Source organism: Chiloscyllium plagiosum, chromosome 13 (assembly GCF_004010195.1).
Source record: "Chiloscyllium plagiosum isolate BGI_BamShark_2017 chromosome 13, ASM401019v2, whole genome shotgun sequence".
Lineage (NCBI taxonomy): Eukaryota > Metazoa > Chordata > Chondrichthyes > Orectolobiformes > Hemiscylliidae > Chiloscyllium > Chiloscyllium plagiosum.
In genome coordinates, this window is record NC_057722.1 from 37,929,098 (window position 1) to 37,953,692 (window position 24,595).

Below are 24,595 nucleotides of genomic sequence, written 5' to 3' on the forward strand. Positions count from 1 at the left end.
CAGCTCAGCGAGCAAACCTACACCCTAAACCTCAACCTGAACTACAAACCTTGCAGAACATATAATTATCTGGATTGCAAATTGGGTTTCCAGTAGTACAGGCCAGCCAACATTTTGAATTAACGTTTAACTCAACTAAACTAACTGAAATATTTTGCATCTGTAACTCTTTAAACAAATTGTGCTTTGTTGTTCAGTTATCTTTATTATTGGAGGCTGGTTTTGGAGGAGCTTTGGTCTATATTGACCCTTGTGATTCGCCCCCAAGGGAGAAACTTGGGGAGAAGACATTTTGGATTTCTTTGAATCCTGGAGGAGACCCATCTACACCAGGATATCCTAGTATTGGTAAGTCAAAAATAGTCCCCTGTTGTTATTTAAAGCAATGATTCTGAAAGAGTTATTCTTGGAGCTTGCATTAAGTTCCATCGAGTCTGATGATGCCATGTTTGGGTGGTATTAAGGAAGAACATTGTCAGATCTTTAGGAATAAATATCGAAATTCACAGGTCTCATTGTTTTCTTCATAACAATGTTTATTTTACTAAAGTAACTTGTATCTGATTGCCAGTGAGCCTCTTAAGACTCTAGTCAGATTTCCTCTTCAATTGTTAACCAAACAGGCCCTTATATCCAATAAAAGAAAGTAGAATGGTGGCAGCATCCTTCTCCCCACAAATACCACACCAAATATTTATTATTGACAAGTTAAGAAAATGGTTCAGTTAATGCTTAAGTTTTGCAATTTTGCATTAAAATATCCCATGAAAATGATAGTATATGAAAATTATTTGGAGAAGGGAATTACCAGTGATTTATACATTTTGTTCAAAGAATCGAACAGATATCCTACAGTGTAGAAGCAGCCCCTGCGACCCATTGGATCCATACTGCCCCTCCGAAGAGCATCCCAACCAGACTCACCCCACTACCCTACCACCCTGCATTTCCCATTGGTGATCCACCTAGCCTGCATATCTACAGGTAATTCAGCATGGCATATATTTTGACTGTGGGAGGAAGCCAGAGCACCCTAAGGAAACCCATGCAGACGTGAACAAAAAACTCAAACTCCAGTCAGTCACCTGAGGGTGGAATCGAACCTGGATGCTGGCACCATAAGGCAGCAGTGCTAACCACTGAGCCGCCATGGTTGGTAATCATTTTTGCTGTGTATCCTGTGTAAGGCGATATAGATTAGATTAGATTACTTACAGTGTGGAAACAGGCCCTTCGGCCCAACAAGTCCACACCGACCCGCCGAAGCGCAGCCCACCCAGACCCATTCCCCTACATTTACCACTTCACTTAACACTACGGGCAATTTGGCATGGCCAATTCACCTCACCTGCACATTTTTGGATTGTGGGAGGAAACCGGAGCACCCGGAGGAAACCCACACAGACACAGGGAAAATGTGCAAACTCTACACAGAGAGTCACTCGAGGTGGGAATTGAACCCGGGTCTCTGGCACTGTGAGGCAGCAGTGCTAGCCACTGTGCCACCGTGCTGCCCACGGGTGAAAACCCTTTCACCCGACTTTGGGTTGTGATAATACTAATGTCAGCTTTAGTACAGAAACCATGTTGAATCTTTGTCACAGGCCCATTTCCCTTACTGACTTTCTGAGTAACACTGTTAAATGTGAATTATTGCTAAATTATGTAGTTTTGTGCTATGCACATATAAATGGAACGGACCCTCTAACCTGTTTAAGTTAGAATGCTTACTTAACTAGTCTAGCACATAGAACATAGAATAATACAGCACAGAACAGGCCCTTTGACCCACGATGTTGTGCCGAACATTTGTCCTAGTCTCTGTTGCTTTTGAATCATATTTCTAGTTGTGGAAGAACAGCACTGTGTGCTCTTCAATAATTGTATTGCAGATTTTATTCTTTTGAATCATCGACTTTCTCCATACATACAATGTGGAATATAAATCTAGCGAAAATATAAAGGACCTCCAGATCTGATGGAAAGTGACCTTAAATCATATAGTCTATAAAGTATCCTAACATGTCTAATATTTCTACTTTCATTTCTATAATTTGTAGAGCTCCAAGGTCTCCATTGGAATGTAATTGAAATACATAAATTAAGAGTCTTACTGTTTTTTTTTGTTTATTTTTGAGAAAAATGCCTTTTAAATTATGCCACCCTCCTTGATTTATTTCAAGGTACTTGATAGCATTTGATTTTAAGTAGACATTGGTGTCTGACTCATCTAATTAAATTTCCATATATATTGTCCTCAGAGTCCACAAAAATAAATGCTTTGGACAAACAGAAGCAGTCCAGAATGTTCTGAAGTTGTAATTAGGGTGGATTTTCCAGGAATATTCTGAGCTTTCCTTGGGTTTGCCACCACCTTTATAGTAGAAAACAGTATTTACATGATTTGTGCTGAGTTCTGGGAGAAATGTCAAAGAATTGCCTGGCAATTATTGCAACTGAGTAATGAATGTTTACACTTCTATTTCTGTGATTATATATCTCTCCTATAATTTCAGTGAAACTATTTTCAAAGGAATGAAATATAATATTATACAACATAATAAAATATTGTTAGATTGTGGTCAAAGTATTTCAAGGTAATACTTTGCTATTTGTGTTTTGCAGTGTATTTGGATAAATAAATAATGCTATAAAAGTATATTTTTGATGAACATCTTCCCATTAATGCCTATGGACCAAAACAAGCTCAATCCAGTGAACAGTATTAAATAGTTCTCTAGCAAAATGCAATTGAAAATCAATGCACACAATATTTTACTTTAAAAGAAATATTAAATGTTACAACACCTGGTGTCCTGAGCAATACAGTGACGATAAATCTACTCCTGTTAAAATAATTTATCACAACTTGGAAGTAACACATCTTCACAGCTTCGCATAATTTGCGGGGTCTTGTTCATGGATATCAGCATTGGATGGCCAACAAAGTTTTGCAATAATCAAGTTTTTAAGTACGAGAGGCTTCAGCAACAGATACACCATCTGGGAGACATGGGCAATTACGCAGAAGGGGGAAAAGGTGATCATACTGATAGCAAGAAAGTATGTTTAGTGACTTGGCTTATGTTGATCAGAATAGCAAAATTGTTCACAGATTGATTCAGCTTGACAGATAAGTCAAATCTATTTTAAAAATTGTATGCTGTGACCTAACCAATGTATGGTTTTTCATGCCCTATTTTGCAAAAGACGCCACCATGGAGAAAGAAAGAAAGAGATTTACAGGGATGATATGAGGGATAAGAGGTTTTATTTGTTCGGAGCAATGAGAGAATTTGGAGTTCTTTTTCTGAGAGTTGAAGACAAGTAAAGGGGATCTAGTAGAAATTTTAAATTATTAACCAGGTAACTGCGAAGAATTCACTTTCACTGGATGGTGAGTTGGTAACTAATGAGTAAAACCTCTGGTCATAGTTGAAAGAGAAAGATCAAGGTCATTGATAATGTGGAAGGTTGTTAGGGGATAGCATGTCCCAACAAAACCAGTAGCAGATCCACAGTCCATTGTACTTTTTAAAGGAGAAATGAATACTTGAGGAAAAAAAACATAAAGGTATGGAGAAACAAAAGAATAGGACTTTGCAAATGTATGACTTTTGCTATCCAAAAAAACAAGGACAGCAAATAAACGAGAAGACTGCCATTTGAAAGATCCCCTCCAAGTCACTTACAATCCTGACTTGGATGTATATTGCCATTCCTTTACAGTCACTCAGTCAAAGTCCTGGAATTCCATCCCAAGAGTAACGTGGGTATCTCCAGCAAATGGACTGCAGAAGAACAAGGAGGCAACTTGCCACTGCCTTCTCAAGGGCAACTCGGAATGAGCAATAAAGGGTAGCTCAGTCAGCAGTGCCTACATTCAATGAATGAGTAAAGAAGAATGTAGATAATTCTGTCAGAATACAAATGTAGATACAAAAGCCAAATTGTGCCCTGCTGTGTTACAAAGTTCTGTGGTTACATTATTCCCTGTTTCTAAATTTATAAAAGCATTCTGAGTACCCAGAACTGTAGAAGTAAGTACTTATTCAACCATGAAATGCTCAGACATGCTAAAATCCTATGATGTATTCTCTACGGTGAAAATGTTTACTTCTACTAATTCCCGTCTTTGTTTTATGAGTATGATACTTTGAAATCCACCTGACTTAGAATTATTTCTGAAGTTATTTTAGTGCGTGTGTGATATGGTCATAACCTCAAATACATCCAAGTAGTTCCTTTCCTTTCAGCAAAATTATCTTTGTGAACAAAACAATAATGAGCTGTTTTGTCAATCATCTGAGTGAATATGTGAAGTATGAGTTTTTGCATATAATGTTACCTTTCATTACTTATATCTGTATTAATTTAGTGGCATTCAAAAGAGATGGTTTTGGTTTGTGGAAAGCTTCTATCATGAGATGGAGTGCTATTTTTGGAACAGTTAAGGTTATTCCCAAGAACATTAAGCAGTTCATTTTGAAATATGACTAATCACAGCTTCATTGGTGTAATATTTTAAGTAATCTAACTGTAATTACTTTGCTATTTTCTACTTTTAACACCGCTGTGTTAATCTACAATAGAGTGTGCTTCTTTTTTTCCATGTTGCAGGCATTTTATACTTATCCTTTCCTATATACTTGAAAGTTAGGCTTGGCTTGTGTTCAGACTTTGGTAGGCAACCCATCTATTGAATGGAGTCTGCAGGAAGGGCTGAATGATCTAATTCCTGCTCCTAATGTTCTTAAAGTGGGGCATAGTAATCATTTTCTCAGCTATTTTAAAAAGTACTCATAATCATTTGTTGCAACATGGGGTAAACCCTTCTGCTAATTTGATGCAGACCCACAGAAAAGCTCACCTTGCCACGTAATGTTAAAGTATGAGTGACCAAGAACTACAAAAGTTCCTTTATGTAAAGAAAAAGAATGAACAATTTATTCCTTAACTCCAAGAAACATAAGTGCATTAAACAACAACTATCAACATGGTAATCCTCCTTTGTATGATCAATTATCTACCTCCCACTCTACAACAATATAGTGATCTGATAAAACCCCCTGGTTAACTTTAGCAAAAAAACAATCCAATTTCAAAACCAGCCAGTTGTCGATTTTCCTTGATATCTTGGTCTGTACTTTCCAGGTGCCTTTCAGAGAGAGGCTCTACAGGCCGTATTTTTTTCATTGGTGCTCTTTGCCACTCTCCCTCTAACTGTTCAAAATATCTGATTTTATACCCCAAAACATCAGATCACTTCATTGGTTTTATGTCATCCAAAATAGTAAAATTCAAATTCGATTGAATTTTGGTATCTGGAGCATAATTTAAACTGATTGGACAAATTTGAATTTGTTTTGTACCATGGCAACACAGTTCCAGCTCTTTGCTTCAACCAAATGTTACACTTTTAAATGTTGCAGCACATTCTGTGCCAGCCAGGAATTTCAGCTCCCTTGAAGGTACAGTGCACGTCTACACCTTCATAACACATTTAACATTGACCTTGAACCTGGAATATTAAAATTTTACTTTACAGCACTCAAACGGTGATCATTATGAGCTGGGGTGTAGGCAATTTTTGGATGGGGTAAACTCCTGAAAGGATGTTTTTTGAACTAACACAGAAGGTTGTGCAAACAGAATATGTGCTGGATCTAATTTGAACTTGAAATTTCACAACCTCTGCATTAGTTTGGCAAATGCAGAGTGAATTGCTGAAATCCCCAAACTTGCATCCTTTGACTGCAAGATATTAAAGATTATAAGGCAGAATCGAACTGCAATTAGCCTTGCATGTACTTACATTCATGTATATGCATATTTTACACATGCAAGTTTGTAAATAAATCTCAGAAGTCACAGCACACTGAAAGGATACTTGGGGTGCCACATGAAGTTGATTGAATACAGCTGCATCTACTCCATCCATGCCTGATTGATTATACATGTTCATGCTGTGATCACATAACTTTCAGTTGAAATGTTTATTTCTTTGTGGTTTTGTTTCTTCATTTGAAACATTATAACTATTTTGACAAAGTAATGACATTACCTAGTGTTTTGATATTTTAAATGTTTTTAATATTTGCGTGAAGCAGCTCCTTATAAAATCATCTGTCCAGATTTGTACTGTTTTGATGTGGATTGCTTTTCCCTACTGGTTGACCTTGTATTCAGGAAAGGATTCTGTATAATACAGGTAATGTTTTTAGTATATCTGGTATTTTTACTTGTACTAACTTGCTGCTTGCATTATAGTTTAAACATTAATGAAAAATGATAAACAGCAGTTTACTTTAAATGTGGCATAGATTTATTTTACCAGTGGACAAGAATGATAAATTCTGAAAGCTGAACCAAAGGCCAGAATCTTGTTTAGAATCCCTCCAGTGTGGAATCAAGTCATTCGCCCAACCAGTCCACACCAACTCTCTGGAGAGCATCCCACCCAGACTCACACCCCTACTCTATCCCTTTAACCCTGCAAATCCCATGACTAATTTATCTAACCTTTATATCACTTGACACTTTGGGCAATTTAGCATGGCCAATCCATCCTAATCTGCACATCTTTGGATGTGGGAGGAAACCGGAGCACCCGGAGGAAGCCCACGCAGACATGGGGAGAATGTGCAAACTCCACACAGTCACCTGAGGCTAGAATTGAACCCAGGTGCTGGGTGTTGTGAGACAGCAGTGCTAACCACTGAGCCACCGTACTGCCGTATGTCTTCCTGGAGTCGTGAGCTTGGATACAGGAAGAACATTTAATTGGGGGTAGTGTGAAAATGGTTTTGGGTACAGTCTTCTTAATTCCAATGGCATTAAGTGCAGGACAAGAAGATTTGTGGCATACTATTTCTGGCCCTTTGAGTATCCAATTAATGACCTTTTAAGGGGCTCAGCCACTGCTGATGTAATTAACCCAGATGCAAGTGAGCTTGTCACTGTGCTAACAGATTTGCAAACAGCTTGTCAACTGAATTTGTGGGTGGGGATTAAAGCCAGCAGTGCCTTAGTGTGGAACTGAACAGACTGTAGGGAAGAGTCTGCAGAGAATCATGCACCCTTAATTTTAAATCCTTTAGCCCTTCTCCCTACCATTCTCAATCCCAGAAATTCTTCCTGCCCATTTTCTTCACATCCTAACAAATCATTTGTGTTGCTTTCTTTGTCCTTCGTCTCCTGGGTGTTTTTCTGGTAGTAGCCATGGCCACCACCATGGCACTTGGTCGAATTTCAAGCAGTGACGTTGATTGGTAGATTCACAAATGCCTCTTTGGCATTAGATTTGTACAGGCCTTCCACGAAGAGGCAGTATAGTCTTCTCATCGCTTGAAGCGATCCCTGCTACCTCACCAAGATTATGTTTAACATTATAAAAACATATTTCCTGAAAATAAAATAGTCAATTCACTCATTTTAGTTTATGTTACTCCATCAAATTATCATATTGTTTCAAAGCCAGAAATTTCTGGAGAAACTCAGCCGATCTGGTAGCGTTTGTGGAGACAAAGTTGAGTCCACTGACCCTTCTTCAGAAAGTGGACTGAACTCTGCTTTCTCTCAGGTGCTGCCAACACTTTCTGTTTTTGTTTGTTCCACATTTCCAGCATCCGGCGTTCATTAGTTTGCTTTTTTTTGTATCTTGTTTTTTTTTGTCCTGCAAACATCTACTAGCATGGAGAGATCATGTTCTGTCTTATTTGTCGGTTTGTTTGGTTCCTGTCTTGGAAATCAGTCATTTCTTCCAGTTGTCATACTGTGTATTTTGGCAAACTGGGGAGAGACTTCAATTAAGTGAGGCAAAAAAATTATAAAGATGTAAATTGAAAACTCTGTGAGGTGCTTTTGCATAAATGAAGCCTTTGGTCAGGATTTTCTGGATGTAACAGAAATCCCAGTATCGAAATGAGAATTGTCCCACGTGTCAAAGTGGGATCTGAGCCATTCATTCTCGTGAATGAATAGAAAAAACCTCACTCATATTGAGAAGGCAAATTACAGTGATAGCACAATGGTTGTGGATGATATCCAGTTTAGGTTGGAGCTGTCAGGTCCAACAACACCTTAGGATGAATTGCCATCAGTGAGGATGCACTGGGAGAAAGTTGACTTGCCACCAGGTATGTGGTGCTGTGGACACTGGGTCCAGTCAAGCAGGTCCTGATCTGTAGGTTTGACAGCAGGAAGGTGCTTCCCGTACCATTGTGCCAGTTTACCCACCAGTGAACAGAGTCTCAAAGACCTTGTGCATTCAACCATTTGAGTTTTACTAAATGTCTTATCACGGTTTCATTTTACTGGAAACTGCTTATATATTAATGAACAACAGTACTTTGGCAGAAATAGACTGTGTGAAAGTTTAATGTAATAATTGTGCCTTCATAAAGCTATTCCTGTGAAACAGTTTGTTTAAAAGTCCATTTTTAGGAAAATCCATAGGTTTGAATGGGGAAAAGAAGTGCTCTTTTCTTTTTCACACTTTGATACGGATGAAAAGCATTTTGATGCATAACTGATCATTTCACCTAGTTGTTAAGATTGTGGTAGATAGCTTTCACAGTATGGTATGGCAGCTCAGCCGAATAGAATGTAGTATGTGGCAGGTCATAGACATACCATGTATTTGAGACGAATACATCTGTAAGATGTGTCACTGGCTGCATCAGCTTGAGCCGTAGGTTTCACAACTTGAGCTGTGTCTGGAGTCACCGTTGTATATCTGTGAGGCAGACAACAATGTGGAAACAATGTGGTTCAAGAATGCAGCTCACCGTCACCTTCTGAAGGGCAATTAGCCTTGGGCAATAAATGTCGACCAAGTCAGTGACACCCTCATTCTCTTGAATGAATAAAAAAGCCTCCCTCATGTTGAGAAGGCAAATTACACCGAGAGCCCAGTGTAATGATTGAAACGAAGACATGGAGTTGCAGATCAATGATGGAAAGCACAAGCCACCCATTTCAGTCAGTAAATGTAAACTGGTAACCCCCAACGTGCCAAAAGAAAATTGCAACATGTCTCATAATGTGAAAGCACTCATCACTGAGCAGATCCAAGTGTACATGTTTCAAGATGCAGGTCATCTTTCTGGAGGTCATCATCTCAAGATGGATGACAGTGCAAGACCATTTTAAGCATCTGTTGAAGTAAGATTCTGCTGCTCTTAGGGCCAACTTGAAGAATAAGACAGAAGAACTGAAAAAAAGGAGTAATCAAGAAAGTGATAAGTCCCGCAGGATGGATTGACAGCAGAGTAGCAGTGAAACAATCTAAAACATTGACCCAGTTGATCTAAATAAAGCTGTAAAGCAATCTCATCCCTTCACGCCAGCCTCAAAGGAATTTTACCCCAAGTTGCAAAGACAGAGGTCTTCACAACTCGACATCCAAGCATGGTTACTGGTAAGTGAAGTTGAATGGAAGTAACAGCTTTTTAACTGCATTGTGAATGCCATTTGGAAGATACAGTTGAGCATGGTGTTTGGCACTTCTGCATTACCAGAAGAGTATAGCACAATTAAAGTGATAGTGGCTGATCCCATAATTTTATGGATTGGGAGACATGATGGAAAAAATACACTGCTGACTAGAATCAAACTGTACTGTGACCACTAGACAGTGTACATCAGATGAACCTGAAGCTGAATAAGAAAAAATTGCACATAAAGATGTTTGAAGTCAAGTGTATAATTCAGTACTGACAGTAAAATTTCTTCACCAGGATCCCAAGAAAAAGGTGAGAGCTGCAGCAGTAACCACAGATCTAAAACTAATGCACAGTTGGTGGATTCGTCAATTTAGCAAAGTCCCTGCAAAATTTGTTGTTGGAGAATGAACCATTATGTCAGTTCACTGCCACGGACATGCAGTGGCTTCAGGGTCCAGAAGACAAAGCAGCATTCACTGAAAGCAAACAACTAGTAATAGCGATGTCAGTGCTGAGAAACAGTTATGTAAATGATGAAATCATCCTTCACTATGATGCCAATGATGCATTATTTGGAGCAACTCCAATACAATGAGGTTAAGTGATTGCATGTGCACCTAGACTCTTAACATAAATGGAACAGCATTACATCAAATTTAGAAAGAGTGTTTGATTATTTTCTTTGCCTGTGAATATTTTCATCACGACCTGCTTGGAAGAGACAAACTGACAGTGAAATCTTACCACAAGTCATTTCAAAGCATTTTCTTTAAGCCACTAGTATCTGCTCCAAAGCATCAACAAAAAAAAATCCAGTTACAATTTGGAGATGACAAACAACCCTGAGAAATGACATCGCTGAAAAGCTGTCCAGAGCAGTATTCCTTATGAAGAAAGTGGAGGATGCTGAGACAACATGTGAAATCTTCCAGGTAGGATGTGAAGCAATAGCTCACTGTGAGCTGGAAGTCATTGATCCAGCATATACCATTCGAGTGCTTTGCTCAAATCAACCAAACTACCCAACGAGATGCAAGGAAGAAGAAGTGATGAAAGGATAGCGTGAAAGCATGCAGGATATTTTTTTGATCATGAGAATAATGGGCATACAAAGATGAATTAATAGCTCAAGGTGGCATATTGTCCAAAGGCAATGCAAGGCTCCAAGGAACTAAGTCACATCTGAGGAAAACAAAAGAAAGGCTTCATTGACCAATAAGGAGCAATAAAATCCAAGATCACGTGAACCAATGTAGAGCTTGTAATATGTACCAAGCTAAGCAAGGGCCGCTAATGAACATTGCATCCCAGAAAGAAACATGGATGAAGATGGGACTAGATCAAACTTCAAGATGTGGCGCAGGTGAGGTTGGCAGTGTTCAGGCTTCTGCATCCATCTGCTCCAGGCAGCCACACCCTCCCTTCTTTCCTACCCTTTTTGTCATTTTTCTTTTTCTGTGTCTTCTTCCTATTGATGGCAGAGGAGGGAGGGCTGACATCGTGGAGGGGAATGGCCAGAGCAGGACTCTTGGTGAGGTGGCGGCCTAGAGCTGCTGGTTGTGATGGACCTAGAATGGGACATCAGGTGGTGGTAAGGCAGTGCTGGCAGTTCCTGGTTATGGTAGGCTGGAGACAGGGGCTCCTGTTTGCAGGGTGTGTGGGTCCAGTCCGGGACCTTGCATTGGAAGGCCATCAGTGGGGTGGGCCCAGCAACAAAGAGATGGCATCCAAAGATTGGTGACTCCGTTAATGTGCCCACTGCGGGTGGAAGCACGGGTGTTGGTCGCCTGGCTGGGGGCTCATGGTGGAGGTGGTGGAGTGAAGATGGACTTTCAGCTTTGTCTTTTTATTTTTTTTTGTTCTTGAAATGTTCAAATGGTGTGGGATTGTGACAACAGTTGAAGTTTTTGACTGTAATTTCCGGTGTTGTTCATTGTAGAGTACAAGTGACAATAGCTCATAATTCCTCAAGAAGGGCTTATGCCCGAAACATCGATTCTCCTGCTCCTTTGATGCTGCCTGACCTGCTGCATTTTTCCAGCAACACATTTTTCAGCAATAGCTCATAATTCACCTGTTCACTCTCTCAGTCACCATAGACTACTATTCTGATTACTGTGAGTCAGAACAGTTGATTGCAACCACCTACCAGTGAAAATGTAGAATGTCTGAAGGTGCACTTTGGTCATTCCCGCATGCCAGACATTGTGATGAATAACTATGACTGTCAATTCATGAGTGAAGAATTCAGCCCCTTCACAAAGGATTAGGAAACTGAACACCATGCAACACCTCTGTACTATCCAAGTTAAATGGAAATGTTGAGGCGGCAGTTAAAATTTCCAAAGAAATCGTAAAGGAATTAATCAAATCCGGTACAGATGTATACAGGCAGTCTTTGTGGAAAAACATGTCTAGCTATAAGCATAGGATGTAGTTCAGTAGAAAAGAGTAATATCATCACAACAAAGTTACTCTTCTCATCGCAAAGAAGCTACTGAAGCCAGAGTAGTAATCCACGTCAGTGACAAAATCAAGGTGAAATAACAGCCAAATTTAATCCTGACAAGACAGCCAAACAATTGTCAGAGTTGAGCATTCAAAATTCAGTTTCAGTACAAACCTTCAATGTTGTCAACAAGAATCAGCCCAAGAGGAAACTTGAAACATGGAGAGAGCTGTTGTCACTGATCACATGGACGTGGTGGAATTGAACTATTAGAAATACAGATATGTATGCACAAAATGGAAAAGATGTTTCTTTACTGCAGGAAGCTGATCAGGAAGATGAGAACTTGCTGTCAGCACAAACCACAGAGCAGTCATCAGTCCCAGAGCTCCACAGTAATGGAACTGGAACAGCACCAATTACTATGGCAACAACAAGCAATGAACAGCAGGCACACATACCTAAACAATTTAAAGACTGTGTAACACATATGCAATGACTGATAAGAATAACAAACTGCTCATGCATGAGAACAGTTTTCTGCATAGTGGGTGACTTGGGTAACTAAGTGTAAATGATAATGCATATAATTCTTTCTGGATGAATTGGGAAATGTTTAGGAAAGAAATGCAGTGCTATACAAATGTGCCTTCTGATTTGCAGGAATCACATTATTTTCGTCAATGAGCACTCACTGCAAGCATCCATCTTATAGCAGTTCAATAAAGGTACAATACAGGCTCAGTTGTTGTCCTCTGAGCTTATTGCACTTTGCCTCTCATTTCTCCTGGAATGTCCTATTGTGGGACTGTAGTGAGGGACCTCTCCCAAGAACTGGAACAAGAAGATTGTCTCTCCCACCAGGTAGGCATGGGTAGAAGTGGCCAATGAAGTCAGCAGTAGGAATGTGGTCTTTCTAATGTGGAGACAGTGCACCAAGACAATCCAAAATAACAGGAAGGTGGTTGAAATGATTTGCATAATACTGTTAGGTGCTTAGCCCATATTCTGACATCCCCAGTTTTGACCCGAACAGCTCTCCTCAGACCAAAACACCTTCTGAAACACTTTCCAAAATTCTCTTCCTCCAAGCACTCAATATCCCCACTGGGGAGCTAACACTCCTTCTCTATGTATTACTCTCTTGCATCCACGTCTCACGATCAAAGAAGAGTGCACACAACTTTGCAATGAGGCAAAGCCCTAGATGGCTATTTGGTGAAAGACACTTGAGTGGATACTGGCAATGTGTATCCCTGCTTCATTGAGAAGGAGGTCTTGTTGCAGTCAGCTACTGGAGTCTGCAATAACCTGCTGTGAATGTTTAGTGCAAATATGATGAGAAGACAACTCCTGCACTGAGATGGGAATCTCACCAAGTTACTGACAAGACTGTAGCTGTTTGTGTTGCTCCTTTGTCTCTTGTTCTTTTGGCAATGGTGTTGTCTTTCTTCTTCTTTCTTTCCCTTTCCAAATCAACAGTGCTGATGTTAACTAAATTAGACCGTCACCGCCCAGAAAAATGTTTTTGTTTCCAAAATGGATGACTACAATTATTTACAGAATATTTATAAAGCTTCCTCCTTCCTTCTGCATTTTTAATACGTATAATTGACTGTTAGGAATCAAAATACCTGTTTAGAGCATTTTGGTCAAATTGAGTGATTTGATTAGTTTTGTCTACAATCAGTAAGTATTCCATATATTATCTCAGTCCTTTCAAGAAAATTGTTTACAAAGAGATGCAAAATAACATTTCTCCAAGAGTTTTCAGTTCTTTTTAAAATTACTGAGCCTGTTTGCACAGTTAATATTTGTAGTGTTTATTTAATTAACAGAGCAGCTTAGCCAATCATGAATGTGTGATACCTCATGGGTACAAATTTGATACATTTTGTTTTAAGTTACATCAACAGGAAGCTAATTGAAGATTGTATTAACTTGATTTAGACTTGTGGACAGAATTATGCTCATGTAATTCTTTATCGTTAAGGCTAATGATTATGAAATTGGCTTGTCACCAAAACCAGACATTAACTAGGGCTTTTCAAATATGCTTTCTTCCTTTTAGTAAAATAGTTTGTATCCTCTTCCTTATCCAGGTCTTAGGCAGTAACCTTGAGGTAACATTTTTAAAAAAATTTATTCAGGCTTTGAAAATTCTATCTCTTCCTTTTAACTTTGAATTTCTCACATCTTGTGATAAATTAAACAAACTGATTTTGCATGCTAATGTAACACCATTGATAGGAAGTGAGGAAAAGATAGATGTCTCTTGGGTTATTTATGAATCTTGTTTCATATTATGAGGTGCCATTGCTTTATGCTTTCAAATTTGCATTCTTATTTGAATATTGCATATTTGCATTATGTACGTTTGGGAATTGCTATTCCAAACTGTTTCTTTCAATCTGTGGCTGCTTTAACTGATTTTTAAAAAAATAGAATGAGTGAACATTGTAATCAATATTAACCTAATAGCTGGTCAACACAAGACCTGAAACCACTGAATATATAGCACATAAATACCCATGCATTTAACAGTCCTGTCCTGGGTAAATGTTCTCCTGACACTTGTTCCAATACATTTATTTCCACTAGGCTAATCACTTAGTAGATATTTACAGTTCTTAGCTGGCTAATATTTAAAATCTAAGTGAACAGTCATTGGAGTTCAAGTTACCAAGGGCCTCCTATAATCCATAGTGCAGCATAATTAGTAATACCAAAAAAATCTTCACAACAAACATACATATAGAACATTTATCAAGCTTTATTAGGTTTGAGTGGTGATGTTCAATCATCCTTTAAGACTCAAAGTACTTGAATTTGGATTAACCTTATTGTCATGTTCTCAATTGAGTACAGTGAAACATTGAAAAGTTTACAAGTCGCCACTTACGGTGTCATCTTAGGTACAAAGGTACCTAGAGACAGATTCTTCAGTACACGTTCTTAGAAAAATACTGAAATAAAATATTCAGCATTACAAATCATAGGAATAAATTTGAAAAATAGAGAAATAAAAAGTTCAGTGCCTCCAGCCCACACTAGGCCGTGAGTCACCTGAAGACCAGAAGTCCACACTGAGCCACACCAGGCCAATAAAAGACAATATGCCACCAAGAGACAGCCACGCCAGGCCGAGGAAATTTCCCCTGGCTGCTAGTGCTTATGAAGATTATTCCATAAGTTTAGTTTTGTTTACAGCAATACCTTTGTTAACATTAATGAATGGATAAAATATGTACCATGAAGCTTTTTCCGTGTTATTGTGTGGTTTTCTATGTTCTGGGAATGAAAGGAATCCACACATGTGTAATACAACTTCCTCCAAATAGCTAAAAGGTCTTTTGATTACTTTTAGCTTGGAGCTCACTCTAAAAATGGGAAAATATTGTTCATGCCTTAATATGTTTGGCATTATACAATGTTTGTCATTCAAAGATACAATGATGTTCTGTCAGGTCATGTTTACAAAAGAATATTCCTCATATTAAATGCTAATTTTCAGTTGGCTGCACTTGAATTGCTTAAAAGGTGTATATTTATAGATTGAATTAGGTAGAAGAATACTTGCAGAAATTTTCAACAGTTTTATTATATATCTGTAGTTTAGCCTACACAACTATTTCTGTCTTTCCCTTCTGAACTCTTTCCCTGTCCAAAAGTAACCACCAATTCAGCTTTCTTATTTTCAGAAAAAGCTTGGCTGTGATGTGACACATCTCCATGGTCGTCACATCCTAAGGTGGGACTTTAACACAGACCTTCAGGCTCAGAGATAGGACACTATCACTGCACCATAATATCCCCAAATATACCAAATGGCTGGTGAGTTCAAAATGTTAGAAAGCGGGGTCTCTGCGTAACTGCCCCCTTCTTTATACCTTATACGTGATGACATACGAATATTTCTTGCATAGGATTAGTTTTATGTTGTCAAAACCATAAGATTTAAATTTAATTGTTTTTTGGTATCTCAGGGCTTGATTCAAATTGATTGGCTAAATTCAAAACTTGTTGTTTTGATCACAAATCAAATCTGCTACTTTACCTGCTAACTGCATGGCTTTTTGGTACAAATGTTTCAATTCGAATACTTTCTGTACTGGCAAACCCACAAGCTGCTGCCCACAGCCATTTTGTTTAAATCTGGAAGCTCCATCTCTTAAAGGGACTATGTAATGCGTTCTCCCCTTAGTATTTTCCACACACTGAATTCTAATGTTCTGTCTCCTGATTTACAATTATTCTACCCAACTTGGCAACAAAAAGCTGAACTAAATACAACAAGGCTGTAGAGATTTTCTAATTAACCTGTTCAGCGATGGTATTATAGACCTCTGGAGAAGGTGGAACTTGTATCCAAAGCTCCTGGTTGAGAGGTGGGGACAATACCACTGCAGCACAAGTGATAAAGTCCAATGAACATCCCCTAATCTTAATCAGTTTTGGAGCCGTTCTGATTGATCCTGACTCCCTAACATTGACAATTATTGAATCAGAAAAATATCCTTTCATCCTTAATCCAGAAATATCACATTCACAGTGTCATACTTTTTATTACACGTGTAAAACTATTTTGAAAGAGAGCAAGAAGATCATTATTGACCTGGAACCTGACAGCAGAAGTAGCAACAAATAATCTTGAACTGAAAGCTGTAAGCTACTATATGCTGCAGTTACCTGCTTGTTCAGAACAGAGCCTTAAAGGCTGAGCAGCTTGCTAGTTGGAGACATAGTTCAAATGTAAACTTTGTGTGGATAATGGTCAGGGAAATCTGCATTTTTTTAAACAAGCATTGTCATAATTTTGTCATGTTTGGTTTCCAAATTCATACTCCTTCATTGTAGTACTGAGACAGGCTGTCAAACCTGACATTTCTCTGCATAATTTGAGCTTGATAATGGCCTGTTCATTCTGTTGATAAAATAGCTAGTTAGAAAGGCACCAATGTTTTTGAGTCTACCACAAAAAAAAACAATGTAACCCTGACTTCTTGTGTTTTGGAAAGCCACAAAGCTTTATTTTCCCATATAACATTTAACACAACACAGAACTTTTATCAAATCAGGTTTCATCTTCCTTTGAAATATTCTGCTGAATTTTGGGCACGGCTTCAGGAGAACATGAAGGTTTCGGTGAGGATGAGGAATGATTTATAAGAGTACTTCCAGGGAGAAAAGAATTCAATTAACGTGAATACATTGAAAGAGTTGGTGTTGCTCTTAGAAAAGGTTGAGATGAAATTTGATCGAGGTGTTGAAAATCACGAACGATCCAGACTCAAGCATCAGATGTGGTATTGGGATGGCTTAGTGGCTCAGTGGTTAACGCTGCTGCCTCATAATGCCAGGGACTTAGGTTTGATTTCAGTTTCAGGCAACTGCCTGTGTGGAGTTTGTGCATTCTGCCCGTGTCTACGTGGCTTTCCTCTGGGTGCATCAGTTTCCTCCCATTGTCCAAAGATGTGCAGGTTAGGTCAATTGGCCACGTTAAATTGTCCACGTTAAATATGTTGGATAGGTGGGTTAGCCATGGGAAATGCACGGTGGCAGGTTGGATCGGAGTGCGACACTCTTCAGAAGATTGGTGTGGATTCACTGGTTCAAATGACCTGCTTCCACACTGTAGGGATTCTATGAAGTGATTGGTAAAAGAACTGAAAGGAGACACTGAGAAAAAACTTTGTTATGCACCAATGGTAACAATCCAGAATGCATTACTTGAAAAGGTTGTGGAGCAACATTCACTCATGGATTTCAGAAGGAGATTAGGTAAGCAGTTTGAGGGAAGAAAAAAGCAGAGTGACTTTAGAAAGGGCTGTGAGTAGGATCAGTCAAATGGATCTAAAACTGAACAGGTTGGATTAATTGGCTGAATGGACTCCTTCTGAAACTGTTCCTCTTTTATGCATATTTACAAAGATACCTTATTTATACATGGGTATCTAAATCTCTAACTCAAAGCAAAATGAATACATTGTCATGGTTATCTATCAAGGTGTTTTATTTATTGCATTATATTTGTTAAAATGTTCAGAATTCAAAAGGCACCTGACTGGTTTATTGAAGACAACTTAGTTTAGCCAAACACTTAGGATGTCGCAAGCTATCTCATTACCATAAATCGATTTTGAAATTCAGACATTTTTCAGTTATATTTTCTTATCAGCCTCTGCAGAAGTAGGACCAGCCCTAACCACAAATCAAAGCAACGCGGAAGGTTGTCTTGATTGAAAGGTGAGAGCTGAGTGGCTGTCCCATGCACAAAGTAGTGTCCCATAGAGGCCCAACTGATCTTTGTGGCTATCTCTTATTTCTCTAACTTTTCTCCATGTGCATATGTGACCAGTTCGAACAGGCCTCGGGGGCCAAGGTAAACCAAGGCAAAAGTGAGGCCATGCTCTTTGAGAACTGGGCTGACCAATCCTCGATCCCCTTCACCATCAGGACCAACCACCTGAAGGTGCTGGGGAGATCAAAGATGGACCGGGTCTGAAGGGACTCGATGTATAAAGATCTGGGCAACGGGGGAAAAGATACACCCAATGCCACCCTCACCCTGATGGCCACCTTTGTGTGTGGCTGCATCAAGCTGTGCGTAGATCCCGGTACACAAATACCAAGTGTCACTACGTACTGAGCTTCTATCTGTCCCCAGTGTTGCGAAGGATGGACCTGGCCTCGCTGCCGCGGAACGCTCTGAGTAGTTGGACCGTTCTGAATCACCTGTCCTTTGTGGAGAAGTTTATGAAGAAAAACACCTTTGACCACAAGTCCATCAGCAAGTGGTCAGCACGTAGTGTCCTTGAGACCCTTCGGGAAAAGGAGAGGGCGGATCCTATCGAGCAGTTCCCTGAGCAGACTGTCAAACCCATTTGGCAGAATGCCTCATCACCAGAACTTTCCAATAAGCACCAAGACATGACTTGGCTGGTGGTGAGAAGGGCTCTGCCTGTGAGATCCTTTATGCACGCCCGGACTCTCTGCCGCACTGCACGCTGCCCTCGAAGCGGCTGTGGGGGGGACGAGACTGTCACACACCTCCTTCTGGAATGTGCCTACGCAGAAGAAGTCTGGAGAGGAATGCAGTGGTGTTTGTCGAGGTTCGTCCCGAGCAGCTCTGTGACGTGGGACTCCGTGCTCTATGGCCTGTTCCCCGGGACGCACACCGAGACAAACATCAATTGTGCCTGGAGGATCATTACTTGGTGAAGGATGTTCTCTGGGCGGTCCAAAACCTGTTGATCTTCCAGCTGAAGGAGCTGACCCTGACTGAGTGTTGCAGACTGGCACATTCCAAGGTCCAGGACTACGTGTTGAGGGACGCGCTGAAGCTTGGGGCAGCTGCCAAGGCGCGGTGGGGAAAGACCACCGTGTAACATCTGCCTGCCTAAGCAGAACAAGGGGCCCACCCAGTCATTTGGGCTCTGCTGACGCCTCAGCTAAATATATGGATATATGATTGATAAATGTACAGACCTGTATATACAAATGGTAAATTTTGATCTCTGTATGCAAAGAATTGGAATGTTTACGTATGTATGGCATGACCAATTGTACAGATCATCAAAATATTTATGAATAAAGTATATTTTTGAAATTAAAAAAAATTTCTCCAATTCCTGCCTCAACCCATCCAAGTTGACTACCTGAGTGCAAACAGAAGCAAAAGATTGTTTGGTGGAGAGTCAAGATCAGTTTGTCCTTGAAGTTTTCCAGCTGTAACAAGAAAATTCAAGTGTGGAAGAAGGGTGGGAGAGATTAGTTTAATGTCAATATAAATGTCAATTTGCATTTTGTGTGAATTCTTTTCATCAAAATCCATCTCTTTGAAGCCAATTCTTTGTTCGTCTCTCCAGCTATCTTCCTATATGGTTTAATGTCACATTGTATTCATACTGTTGCTTTGTACTCATGTGGGGCATTATACAACCTTAAAAGCACTGTGTAAATGCAAGTTGTGCTTTTGATTAAACTTGTTTGAAGTTACTTTCCAAAACCAACACAGAAGGTATAATATTTGGCCTTCTTTAGTGTTATTGTTTCGCAATCAGTCAGAGGAGGGAGACATAGTGGTAATGTCACTGAGCTGGTAGAGACTCAGTCTATTGCTGTATCGACACATGTTCAAACCCCACATGGTCATACAGAGTGAATATATACCTAAAACATGGATTTGAAAGTGAAACTCAAATAGTCTATTATGTGATCAATTCCTTGTGGCTTTTCCATTGAAGGCAAACAGTAACTGTGAATTCAATGCCACTAAGGTCTCAGAGCTGAAACACTACCTGCTGGCCATGTTACGGCTATATGAAATCTATAGTTTTTCAGAAGAATGACACCAACAGTGCTGATATTGAGGGTGGTTAATGCAAAATCAACCATAAACAACCGCTCACAGGCCAGTGTATTTTAAATTTAAAGAGAGAAGAGCAAATTGTTTTGCAGGCTGAACTTCCCAGAATGTAGTGGTTAGAGCTTACGAGGGGGCAATATTGGTCACATGGTGATAGTAACTACATTCATGGAAAGCAGCATTGATATTATAAACATCAGACATCTAACACGTGTTTGCCTCAAGACAGGAGGACAACTCCAAGGGTTATAGAGATGGGCTTCTCCATGTAGAGGTGGTGGCACAGCAGTTTTTTACCCTATCAGCCTGAGGAGAGTCCAAAGTATAGATTCATCACATGAAGATATGGGGAAAAGACAGGATATTGGCGCTAGGCATGATGGGCTGCGTGACCTTTTTATCAGCGCCATAATCATTTTGTGATTCTATGAATAATTTACCCAGTGCAAAACCCTCAGATTGATGCTAAACGTGGTATTTTGTCTATCTCCCCTTCTGAGTTCCCAGCCATTGTCGAGCTACATCAACAATCAACTTACTGAAGGCTCTGTATAGCGAGTTCTGGAGTGCTTCCTCTGAGTGGGCCAGCCAACGGTTACACTTTCTCAGAGACCTGTTGTCTGTTCAATGACAGATGCAAAATAGCATTACAACCTAGCTCGGCATCAGTCTAAGAGTTTTTTAGCCAATACTGAGAAGTGGTAAAAGCAATTGTCACACAAATGCCCCCTTGCCATAAAAGTAAATCTTGTTGCCTGCAGGTAAATCTGTGCATGCTGCAGTGCAAGTACATTGCACATCTCTTTGTTTCTTTTCCACCAATAAATGGAGCTGACCTTGCTAGGCAGAGCATGGGGCTGCAGTTGTGTGACTTACATGGGGGTGGTGTTTGTACGACACAAAGCAAGATATCCAAGGACCATTTCATTATTGCAGAGATTTAGTGGCACTGTGCGTAATGCATAGCTCATGAAAGATAGCCACTTAACCTGCGCTCGCACTTCCCAGAGAGTTTCATACTCCTCAGATAACCGATTTGCTTGCAATCCTCAGCGCTCCACAGAATGCTAGATCTCATTGTTTCTCACTTTACAGTGGAAAGAAAATACATCCTGTGAGATATTGTAACTGATAGAATGAGAGCATTAAAATCTAAAAGGTCATTCATTTATTTGAACTCGGTGATTCACAAAAGGAGTCATCCACATAGTGGACCCCATGAGACCTCCGATATCAGCGTTCTTAGCAGAGGCAGTAATTCAGAGACTCAAACAAAAAGCTCTGCCAACCATCCAACCCAAACTTTTGGGTCTGCTACGTGGATGACATGTTTGTCATCTCTAAACAAAACAAATTCGAGGAAACATTCAAAACCATCAATAATACCCTTACTGGCATAAAATTCACTGAAAAGGAGGAAAACAAAACAAACTGCGATTCCTAGATGTCACAATAGAGCAAACAGCCAACCGGGAACTTCAAACCAGTGTCTACAGGAAAACGACACATACGGACCAAATATTGAACCACAGAAGCAATCATCCCAACATCCACAAATGAAGCTGCATTAGCACATTACTTCAATGAGCCACCACACACTGCAGCACAGAGAGACTACAAAGAGCAGAGGAAAATCACCTATACAGTGTATTCAAAAAGAACAGGTACCCAATGAACACAGTCCACTGACATCTCACACTAAACACACTAACACACTAAAATAGTAGCTAATGAACTTGAAAGACCCTGCACAGACAAAAAGCAAAACAATGTCATTTACAAAATACCTTGCAAGAACTGTAACAAACACTACATTGGACAAACAGACAGAAAACTAGCCACCAGGATGTATGAACATCAACTAGCCACAAAAAGACATGACCCCCCTCTCACTACAATCCTTACATAAGGAAGGGCACCACTTTGACTCGGACAACACATCCATCCTAGGACAAGTCAAACAGAGACATGTACGAGAATTCCTAGAAGTATGACATTCCAACGGAACTCTATCAGCAAACACATTTACTTGGATCCCATTTACAATTTACCACCCCCTGAGAAAAATAACAGAAAATGACATCATCACAGGAAATTGCATCACCAATCCAAGGAAACCCAGACACATAAATGGAAAGTGGGTTACACCACCAGTGTTTTTTCCGGAGGCTCATTGAAGAGGTTACCTAGTACGGTGACGAAACTTCTCAGCAAGCAAGCCTATATCCAGAGAGGTATACATTCCTGTCTGCTGATAAAATTTGGTAATTTAGCTGCATATGCATATGTAATGAGCTTTCAGTAATATAATCATGTGGGGAAAACTCGCCCTGCCCATACAGAGAATTAGCTCCTGCTTTTGTTCACTGTTTTTGAGCTACCTATGTGAACTCCCCAGTCTTCATTTAAAGGGCCCTTAAATGAAACATAGCTGTTTCCTGCTGTTGTAATTCCAGTCTGTTGGCTGGCATCTTATTAATTTTAAATCTAGCTCAGTGTCTTTTTAGGCTACTCACCTTTGTTTTGCAAAAAATATTGTCTTGTCAACTTTAGATGTCACTATTCTCGAAGGAGTCAGAATCTCTGGTATTACACGGTTTTTGTGGTCTGGCTTGAAGAAAAACGTGGTAATGTTATGAGCCTTTGTTTTGGTGTTTACGTAATGTATAGTTTAATTCTATTATTATCTCCTCTAGCAGATGTACTCTGGGATGTTGTTCATTACATTCATTGGCATCTGTGCTATGTTATTCTTTTCTGCATGTTTCTTCCTTCTTTGCTGCATTTTGATAGATCATTATTTTACTGATGCTCGCAGCTTATTGACAACTTTCTCAAGTGTCTGCTCTTTAACTGATGAAGAAGCAGTGCTCCGAACCCATGACTCTGAAAGCTAGTGCTTCCAAATGAACCTATTGGACTATAACTCGGTGTTGTGTGATTTTTAACTTTGTCCAACACCGGCACCTCCAAATCATGACCACCATCGACCCTCTTTAACTGTGTATTGTTGTACCGTTTAACTATAGCAGCACCAAAGTCATGACTTAATTCAATGCCTGCATGCGCACTTCACAACAGGGTTAGCAGGTAAAGGTCATATTTGGACATAGGTGAGTTTCACCTGCTGAATCATTAGAATATAGATACCACTTGAGGATCTCAGCTAATCTGCATGGTTTAACAATCATAAATTTGAATGAAATGCAGCAGATGATCTTCAGTTTTACATCAAATCAGTATTAGTCAAAAACCTCACAGCTGAAGTAATAGATAAGGGCTAAATTCCTTGTTAGGTGGGAAATTGACTTGACAATCGAAACTACAAGTAGTTATTAATAGTAATTGTTCACTTGATGCAGTGAAATCACAAAGGATCATTCCTATGATCTCTCCTGTTATAGTGACCTTGATAAGGTAAACCTAAGGGGTATTACCTTTGCTGGTAATATGAAATTGTATGAATTGCTGGGAAGTGTCAGTCATCCTGTTTGAACATGTATTGAATGATACCCAAAGACTTTCATTCTAGGTAGACAGGTTGCAAATAACATTAAAAAATTAACATTAAAAAACGTTGGACAATTAAAATGTGCTGACATGTTTTATTTGTAAAAAAGAGGTTAACCTTGAGGAATGTTGAAGGGGAGAAACTGTGTGTAAGATAACCTTGTTTTGAAACTGCTGTATGGCATTATTCCTTCCTACCATTAAAAGTATTCCATCTGACCCTAACCAACGCACACCTCATCTATCCAGAGCAGGGTTAGCGTTACATTCTGGTAAGCACAGCACTAACACTGACTAGAGGATAAAGTGTAGATATCTTCAAGTTGTTCTTTCAATTACTCCATCAAAAGAGTAAATAAATGTTGACCTGTTTTTCTTTCGGAAATGGGAGTGATCAGCTGGGGAACTTGTTTGTCATAAACGTTCCTCCAACTTAGCAGCCCTCTCTCTGATAAGATAAAACTGAAAGAAGTTCTTCAGTCCAGGCACTCGGAATGGGATTATTTGGCGCTGCCCTTTTGGCACCGATCATTTGGCCTCGCTGTTTTGGCTCTAAACTGTTTTGGCGCTCATTACTTTGGCGCTGAGCTGTTTTGGCCCCAATACATATAGATAACCATCATGTGAAAATTTTGGTTTGTCTCTCTTGCTCAGAATGTTTTCAGCCATTTCTGGTATGGGCTCTACAAGAAAATAGAAAGAAAATTGTATTACAGCTTTCCAGTGTGAAGACAGAAGGGCTTAAGTATCATCAAGGCAGTAGATGACTATTAACAATTGTTAAATGAGAAAATGATTACAAAACGAGATTTGAATCTACAG

General features: G+C 39.6%; 1 protein-coding gene across 6 annotated transcripts in view; it reads left to right on the forward strand.

Moving 5' to 3' along the window:
• Positions 1–24,595, forward strand: part of LOC122555933 (inactive N-acetylated-alpha-linked acidic dipeptidase-like protein 2) — a 941,631-nt gene that overhangs the window by 504,040 nt on the left and 412,996 nt on the right. For all 6 annotated transcript variants that reach the window (XM_043702221.1, XM_043702219.1, XM_043702220.1 and 3 more), the window contains one exon: positions 198–348. In XM_043702221.1, the coding sequence (XP_043558156.1) occupies positions 198–348 (151 nt within the window). The remainder of the gene's footprint in view (positions 1–197; positions 349–24,595) is intronic.